This window comes from Grammomys surdaster, unplaced genomic scaffold, assembly GCF_004785775.1.
Source record: "Grammomys surdaster isolate TR1022 unplaced genomic scaffold, NIH_TR_1.0 122578, whole genome shotgun sequence".
NCBI classification, from domain to species: Eukaryota; Metazoa; Chordata; class Mammalia; order Rodentia; family Muridae; genus Grammomys; species Grammomys surdaster.
The window spans coordinates 20,023-29,431 of record NW_021618044.1 but is presented as its reverse complement, the minus strand read 5'-3'; the positions used below and the strand labels follow the sequence as shown (position 1 = coordinate 29,431).

The window sequence follows — 9,409 nt, the reverse complement described above, 5'->3', positions numbered from 1 at the left end:
CAGAGATTCTTTCATCATGTACTTGGAATTGTCCAAATTATTCTATGAATTATTTGTAAATAATTTTATAGGCAAAACAGACTAAAATCTAAGTACCTTGACAGTAAATTCACAGCTTTAATAACCTGATATTCCATATAACATGCATAGTACATTTTCAGGACTTCTACAGGTACAACTACTATTACTTCACCTTTGAAGGGATGAGTGGAATATGTTCCAGAAACCAATCAGTTCTACCAGGAATTACACATCAATGATGGCTTCATTTGAACAAAATTTTTTCTCAGTTTCAGAGTGAGAATGTGACTAATGAAAATAGGTTTCCAACCAGTTTGAAATGATAAAAATTACATGAATTACAGTATTTTTTTCTGTGCATATCAAAAGGATTTTTTCAATTAAGGCATTTATAAATTTTATTTCTTTCTGACTTCTACTACTAGAATTAAATATTTTTGCATATAAGAAACAGATTGTCATTAAATATAAGATTCCTTATTACTTATATTGGAAATTAAAGTTCGAAAAACTGGCCCCATAGGTGAGTGCTGTAGGATATTGTTTTCTCACTACTAACTTTCCCTCTGACCCTAAATATTTTAAGCATTAATGTCTATTGTCATAGTAAACTGCTTCCACGTATGTTAATGATTGAAGCTAATGTTATCAAAATACTTGTGGGAATTATAGCCTAAAATTACAAAACTCAACTCTAATATCCTTAATCATGAAATCACTTCACCTGGTGATACAAAGATAATATGTGATCTTCCCTTAATAATAATTTGGTTGCCCTATTACTTTACTTTACATGGATTTGTGTTTATTTCCCAGAGTTAAATGTATGTCATATGACTACTGGCTAGTTGATTTGATGCGGTCATTGCTTTATTTCAAACATGAGCCAGTACTCTTACAGATATGTTTCTGCTTGTCATGTTAATGAGACATTGTTAATTTTTCACACAATTCACAAAGTATGAGCCTAGAGATATCCAAATGTTTTGAGGCTTCATTCAATCACTTTTATGTGTAGAAATTATGCCAAAGTGGTAGATGTCCTACATGTTGAATATATCTAGTGAATTCATTGGGAAGAGAGAATGATGACTGTGTCTCCAGCTTCACCTTGCCATGCTGGACCTCAGTTTGAGAACAAGAGCTGACAGCATGGAAACCAGTGAGTTGCTTCTAGGACTGACTTTCTTCTCTCTGACTGTAATTGGAATTCTTGGGAATTTTACTCTTCTATATCACTATATATATATTTACCTAACAAGGTATAAGTTAAGGTCTACAGACTGGGTTCTGATGCACTTGATTGTAGCCAATATCTTAATTGTACTGTGTAAAGGTGTGCCCAAGACAATATACTCTTTTGAGGTTAAAGACATTTACAATGATATGGGATGCAAATGGGTTTCTGCTCTACACAGAGTAGCTAAAGGCGCTTGTATTGGCAACACCTCATTTCTTAGTGTGTTTCAGGCCATAATAATCAGCCCCAGGAACTCCAGGTATTCAGAACTTAAAGTAAGAATACAGAAATGCATTTGTTGCTCTGTGTACCTCAACTGGATAATTTCTTTATGTGTAAGCAGTATATATATTGTGCACATGAGGGGAAAACATGGCAATGAAAGCACAACAAACCTGAAATCTTTTATATACTGCTATGCTGTGCGGCATGATCCAACCAGTGACATCCTTTATGCAATATTAGTTTCTGGCCCTGATATGGTTTTGCTGGGGCTCATGCTATGGGCCAGTGGCTCCATGGTTCTCACATTGTACAGGCACAATCAGATGATGAAATACATGTCAAGAACCAATGCTTCTACTAGGTCCTCCCCTGAGTCCAGAGCCACTAAGACCATCCTTTTCCTGGTCAGTACTTTTGTCTCCTCTTACACAATTTCTTCTCTTTGTCAAGCCTTTGTATCTCTCCTGTATAATCCTGGCTGGTCTCTAGTGAATTTGGCTGAAATATCCTCTCTGTTTTTCCCCACTGTTTGTCCCTTTCTTCTCTTGAGCCAAGACTATCGGGCATCCAGTTTCTTGAAAAGGAATAGAAATTTCCCTAAGCCCTCTGCCGAGGAACAGAATTGAGAGATTCTGGCCAGATTTGCATGGTTATTCATTCATTCTGACAGAACTGTGAGAACAGCAGTATCATGGCATTGTAGAGGCTTCTGTAGGTAAGCAAGAAGTCAGTGTGCATGCAGGTGAATGTGTTCACACACACACACATGTACACACACGGATGGCCAAATGTAATTGTGCATGTCATTTTGTATGCAAGTGGAACTGAATGGAATTACAAAGACTAACGAAAATATAGGTGAGTTTTAGGCTTCAAGTCCAGTATGCTCTTGGTGTTGTGCTTTCTCATGTTTTTGTTGTTGTTGTCGCTTTTGTTGTTGTTGTTTTGCATGACATGAAAGTAAGCATTTACTGGAAATCTGTGCCTATATTTTCTATCCTTCCCATTTTTGCATTCTATACTCTACCCCATTTTTTAAAAATGGAAAGTAAAATAACACTATGCACTTTCTGTTCTGTCCTTGTGGATATGTAGCCCTGTAGCTTCCTTCCTTTCTTATACTCATAGAATAAATGTAGACATACATCTATAACACATTTCAATATACAAGTGGCCAACGTACGGCTCAAATTTATTTTTCAACTTTGGACATAGATCTACATACATTTTCAAAACAGAAAGTAATGTAATGAGGCTCAAACATGCCTTTTCCTCCTGTATCAAAAAAAAAAAACAAAACCATGGGAGAAAGTTTGACCTTAATATATAGATCATTTTAAACCATTTCGTTTCATTTCACAAAGAGAAAATGTTTCTGAATATGTAATTTATATTACTTCTGCAATTTCTCATGTTTCACATACATTGTTTCTATGTTACTACACATCATTCATAGAATTCACCTCTGTGAATATGAAAGAATCAACATGGACACTGATCTCTTCAGTTCTAGGAAGAAGGATCAGCAGTTACGAATGTGTGCTCCTCTCACACAGATAAGCGTTGAAGTCCAAACACCTCCACACATGAGTTAACCACAGTCTATGACTCTAGATTCTGGAGTGAAATGTCTTCTTCTGGAATCCCTAGGCACTGAACATTGTATATAAAGTTTGAAAACCATCAAAATAAGTTTTAAGAATATTTTGATTTCAGGAGCTGGAGAGATGGCTCAGTGGTTAAGAGCACTGACTGCTCTTCTAGAGGTCGTGAGTTCAATTCCCAGCAATTACACGGCTGCTCAAACCATGTGTAATTGGATAGATGCCCACTTCATGTGTTTTTGAAGACAGCTACAGTGTACTCACATGTATAAAATAAATAAATAATTCTGAAACAAAGAAAATCAAGGAAATATCTCTGTGTGATGTTTTAATTTATTTAAATAAGGGAATACATTGCATTCTTAATTAACATGCTCTGTGATATGGAAACATTCTCAGTGTCTCCCCAGACACCATATATTGGAAGTTTGGTGCCATTTAGGAGGTTATCCTGGAGGAAACATTACAGGTTCCAGTTCCATCAAACTACTGGCCTTTACATGTGAGTTCTGAACCATGTTCCCACTGACTTTGATCACATCTACTCTGTTATTCTCACTGTTCTTATGCACACTTATCAGCATGCTCCTTCACCTTCAAACCTATGATATAAATTATTTTACTTTTTTGAGAATGACTCAGGCTTATGCATTTTTTCCTGGAGAGAAAGGTTGATAAAATCAACGTGTGGATTTTTCAGTTTAAACTATCAGAGATGGGAAGTGGCATCTTGGTTTTCAAATATGAACCAGTGGTAGCCAAATTAACAATTTCTGTGTATAAATCAATAGGAATACTTTTGGTTCACATATATATTAACATTTCCCCTGATTTTTATGTTATTCCCTATTGAGTGGATACTAGTTTTTTAAAAAATCTATCATTCATAGATTTTGTTTTCTTATGAATGCATTCATATAATAATAGCTCTGCCTTGTTTTCTGTACAGTTTCTTCAAAACAATTAAGAGAGAGAGCGAGAATTAGGATTGCACAAGGATAAAGCCCTTATTGTAAGCCTTAAATTTACCAACATACTGGTAACACAAATTCCCCTTACTAGGTTTTACTTATATATTTTAATGCAAATGTATACAGAGAGTTTGTAGGAATAATGAAATGAGACCTTCAGTTCGAGATGCACTGAGTCAGGGGGACAATGAATGGGTTGAAGGAAGAAAGAAGAGAAATATAATTGCATCTTATTAAAATAAAAATATCATCTTATACATAAAATAGATGGCAGAATAATGCTCACAGTCAGTACATTGAATTTGTTAGTAGCAGTTTAATCTTTTCTTTAAATGAAATTATACAGTTCAATATATTTCAAAAGTTCAGTGTTGATCTGGGTACTGACATCTGTCATTGCCTCTCTAAGATTATCAGCCCTCACACTCTAAGATTTGTTTTAACTCGCTATTTTTATTACTTGTTGCCTCTCAATAATATCCATGACACAGCACATAACACTGAGTATTAATCATAGGATCAAATGTCTCGACTAGGAGAGCATCTTGATAAGAGTGTGCAGTCAAAAGCAGCAGTGATCTGTCTTCCCTACTCGTGAGCATTCCCAAAATCTAATGCAATGATTCTGGTAATATATAGTGCACTGAACACTTGGCAACTTTCATTAAAACCCTTTATTGTAATTCACTACTAATGCCAGGCTCTAGTGGTTATGCAACTGTGTCAATCTATGTAATAACAAACGTTTATGTCAAGTCAGTACATTCATGAATTTCTCAAGTATCCCATACCAATCTCATAAAAGTAATGGTGAGATGTATGAAATCTGTAATAGTAAGGTATCTAAATGCTAATTGATGTTTTAGTTGTGGATGTGTTTACACAGACTCAGGAAACCATGGCCAGAAATTTTCCTAAACATGTGTACATCCTTCCTCTACTCTCCCCAGATTAACTAAAATAACCTATATCCCTATGATCATCCATGTACTTACACTAACTGGTTCATATCTGAGCAAGTCAAGTAGTGTATCAAACACATTAAAAGCATGGAAACTTTTAGAGAAGCACACTGGGAAAGAATTACAAAAGAAAAACACTCATATCATCATGATAATAGTAATAATAATAATAGCAGCACATCACCAGTGTATTTTTAGAAGAACAGGTTTTTGTAGTGAGAAATAGAAAGCACCAAAGAAAGAAGCTGTCTGCTCTAACACATGCACCTGCGTCCTTTTATTTATTCTCATGAATAATCTCTACTCCTTCATGGTGAACACATTGGCAGTCATCTGTGAGATGTTTCCAACTTTGATTATCTTAGTGTTCATGAGCTGTGAATTGAGATCTTCCAAACAGTATGTTTGCTCAAAAAGGAGTGTACACTACCCTTTTTTTTTTTATAGCATGTTTTACAAGGGGAGGGGGTAAGAGGGTCCAGGTGGTGGAAAAGTACAAAATCTTCTTGGCCTGTGCCTTGAAACATGTCATGGTCTATATGGTACACTGCCTTGAATTATGATCTACCTGCAGTTCTTCAGAAGATATGGTACACTGCTTGAGTTATGGTCTCCCTGCTATTCTTAAGAAGACATGGTACTCTGCTTTGAGTCTATCTGCAGTTGCTAAGCAGGATCTTGCAGTTGCCAAGCTTCAGAGGACATTGTGCAGATGTGAAGATTCCCAACATAAAGGGCCAGTAAATATCTTCAACAAAATTATTGAGGAAAACTTCCCTAACCTAAGGAATGAGATGCCCATAATCACACAAGAAGCCTACAGAACGCCAAACAGACTAGATCAAAAAAGAAATACCTCCCGTCACATAATAATCAAGACTCAAAATGTACAAAACAAAGACAGAATTTTAAAAGCAGTAAGGGAAAAAGGCCAAATAACATATAAAGGCAAACCTATCAGAATTACACCTGACTTCTCACCAGATACTATAAAAGCCAGAAGATCCTGGACAAATATCATACAAACCCTAAGAGAACATAAATGCCAGCCCAAGCTACTTTACCCAGCAAAACTCTCAATTACCATAGACGGAGAAACTAAGATATTCCATGACAAAACTGAATTTACACAGTATCTTCCCACAAATCCAGCTTTACAAAGGGTAATAGCAGGAAAGCTCCAATACAAGGAGGGCAATCATACCCCAGAAAGAGCAAGAAAATAATCATTTTCCATCAAACCCAAAAGAAGATAACCACACAAACGATGTCTCCACTATTAGCAAAAATGACAAGAAGCAAGAACACCCTCTCGTTAATATCTCTTAACATCAATGGACTCAATTCCCCAATAAAAAGGCATAGGCTAACGGACTGGATACGCAAACAGGACCCAGCTTTTTGCTGCTTACAGGAAACCCACCTCAGTGACAAAGACAGACACTACCTTAGAGTAAAAGGTTGGAAAACAATTTTTCAAGCAAATGGCACTAAGAAACAAGCGGGAGTAGCCATTCTAATATCGAATAAAATCAACTTTCAACTTAAAACTATCAAAAAGGATAAGGAAGGGCATTTCATACTTGTCAAAGGAAAAGTCAACCAACATGAACTCTCAATTCTGAATATCTATGCGCCAAATACAAGAGCATCGAATTTCATAAAAGAAACCTTACTAAAGCTCAAATCACACATTGCACCTCACATAATAATAGTGGGAGACTTCAACACCCCACTCTCAGCAATGGATAAATCATGGAAACAGAAACTAAATAGAGATACAGTAAAACTAACAGAAGTTGTGAACCAAATGGACTTAACAGATATCTATAGAACATTTCACCCTAAAGCAAAAGAATATACCTTTTTCTCAGCACCTCATGGTACCTTCTCCAAAATAGACCATATAATTGGGCACAAGACAGGCCTCAACAGATATAAGAAAATTGAAATAATTCCCTGCATCCTATCAGATCACCATGGTCTAAGGCTGGTCTTCAAAAATGACAAAGAGAATGGAAAGCCCACATTTACATGGAAACTGAACAACTCCCTACTCCTTGATAATCAGGTAAGGGAAGAAATAAAGAAAGAAATTAAAAACTTTTTAGAATTTAATGAAAATGATTACACTACCCTTTTACCAACATGTAAATCAAAAGCTTCTGAACAACCATTACTTCTATATTCAATCAAGTCTATTGAACAACAAATACATTGTAAATTGTCACATCTCATAAAACAATGGCTTATATAAGGAAGCTTTGTATCATCAGTGATTTTGTTCACATAACTTTGGAAGTGGGAACACGCACGTGATTACTTTGAATCAAGTGATCTGGGCAACATTGTTTTTGACATATGCAAATTTGAAAGAGAAAAGTAAAGGATAAGCATATATATATATATTGCATCCAAAATAAACACAAAAAGTAACAGCATTGAACTGATTTAATAGAAGTTACTTCATTCATACTTTCTTGTACTTTGTATATGTGTCTTCTTAACTCCAATTTCAAATTCATTCCTTTGTTTTTCAATTTATTGTTGATGAACCCAACAATCTCTAATCAAATCATCCTGATAGCAGCACTCCTCCAAACCCACTCTACTGTTATTGTTTCCTGAATGAAAGTCACAAATACAGCCTTTATATTTTAATGTGCCTTAAACAACTCAGTGCCTGATACATTTCCTAACCTCAACATGTATGATGTACTTACCAATAATCCCAAATCATCAGTTACTAAGGTCTCTATTCAATCCTGGCTGCTTAACCCAGATGTGCAGCTCACTTGGACGGGTTTACCCAGCACCTCCATGAAGGCTGCGTTCTCTGCTAGGCACCTTTCACACACGGCATCTACTCTCCTCCTCCTGCACTGAAGTTATCCTTTTCCTGCTCTTCCTCACTCCCTTGGTGAGTATCCTAAAGTTACATTTCTTTCTCCCTGACCAACCATTGGCCACCGGCAACTTTATTTACCAATCAAAATCAACTGGGGACTTGCTCACTCAGCATCATATGTTTGGTTCATTAAGTTTTCTTGCATTTTTGGACAAAATTAACATAATGTACACAGCATTAAAATTAATTCCACAATTGCTGCACTACTTCTTCTTATGTGGTTTGTTTCTTATGTATTGCTGACTTTCTATAATTTCATAATTCAGCTGATCAAAAACATACATTGGAAATGAGAAGGAAAAAGAAAAACATTGTGCTGACTTCACTGTGTACCTTTATGTTTTCATCATTCCATTATGTTTTCCTTTTCTGAGAAACAGTGGTGTAAACTGAAGATCCGTAACTGGAAAAGAACTTTGATGTACATGTTAGACAATCTCTCTCAAAGAAATCTCACAAACTAAACACAAGTGTACACATGGATATTGTAAAGAATAATATTTTCTGCCTCAAGCATGATATCTGGGGGCACTATATAAAATATATTCTCCTCCCTGTTGACTATATGAATGTATCAAAACATCTAATAATGCATAGTAATGGAACAAAAGCTTTCAATTAAAAAGGTATTAGTCAGGGATATGAGGAATATTGAAGCATGCATAAAACGATTGTACTGACTGGTTTTGTGTCAACTTGACACAAGCTGGGGTTATCACAGAGAAAGGAGCTTCAGTTGAGAAAATGGTTCCATGAGATCCAGTTGTAAGACATATTCTCAATCAGTGATCAAGGGGGCAGGGCCCCTTGTGGGTTATGCTATCCCTGGGCTGGTAGTCTTGGGTTCTATAAGAAAGTAAACTGAGCAAGACATAGGAAGCAAGCCAGTAAGTAACATCCCTCCATGGCCTCTGCATCACCTCCTGCTTCCTAACCTGCTTGAGTTCTATTCCTGAATTCCTTTGCTGATGAAAAGCAATGTGGAAGTATAACCTGAAAAACCTGTTTTCTCCACTATTTAGTCCTTGACTGTGATGTTTAGTGCAGAAATAGAAACCCTAAGAGAATGGTTTCTTATGAACATGAAAAAATACGTTTCCATCCCTGACACACGTGGAAAAGTAGGGAGTGTGAGAATAACTAAGCATAAGATTTCAGAAAAAGCAGTAGGTGAATATCTGAAAGCTTGCTGAATGCAAGTCTTGAATCCAGAAAAACATTCTAATCTTGAGCTTGAGTATGGAGATTTCACTGGGATAGTGGACGTGAGGAAATGAAAGTCCTGGTCAACAGGCTTAAGTAGAAGGAACACAGAGTGCATCATCAACAGCAGAATCATAGAAATCAGTATGAAAGTTACTCAGAAAATAGGGAATCAACCTACCTCAATCTCCAGCTAAGCCACTCTTGGGAATACCCTCAAAGGATGCCCTAGCACACCAGAAGGTCACTTGTTCAATGATGTACTTTGCATCTTT

The 9,409-nt window shown here is 36.2% G+C and overlaps 1 protein-coding gene across 1 annotated transcript; it reads left to right on the top strand.

Annotated features, from left to right (window-relative positions):
* The first annotated feature begins 1,090 nt into the window (after nt 1–1,090).
* LOC114636155 (vomeronasal type-1 receptor 4-like) lies at nt 1,091–2,112 on the top strand. Its single transcript, XM_028784407.1, has one exon. The coding sequence runs from the start codon at nt 1,138–1,140 to the stop codon at nt 2,110–2,112; it is 975 nt and encodes a 324-aa protein (XP_028640240.1). The 5' UTR covers nt 1,091–1,137.
* The last annotated feature ends 7,297 nt before the right edge of the window (nt 2,113–9,409 follow it).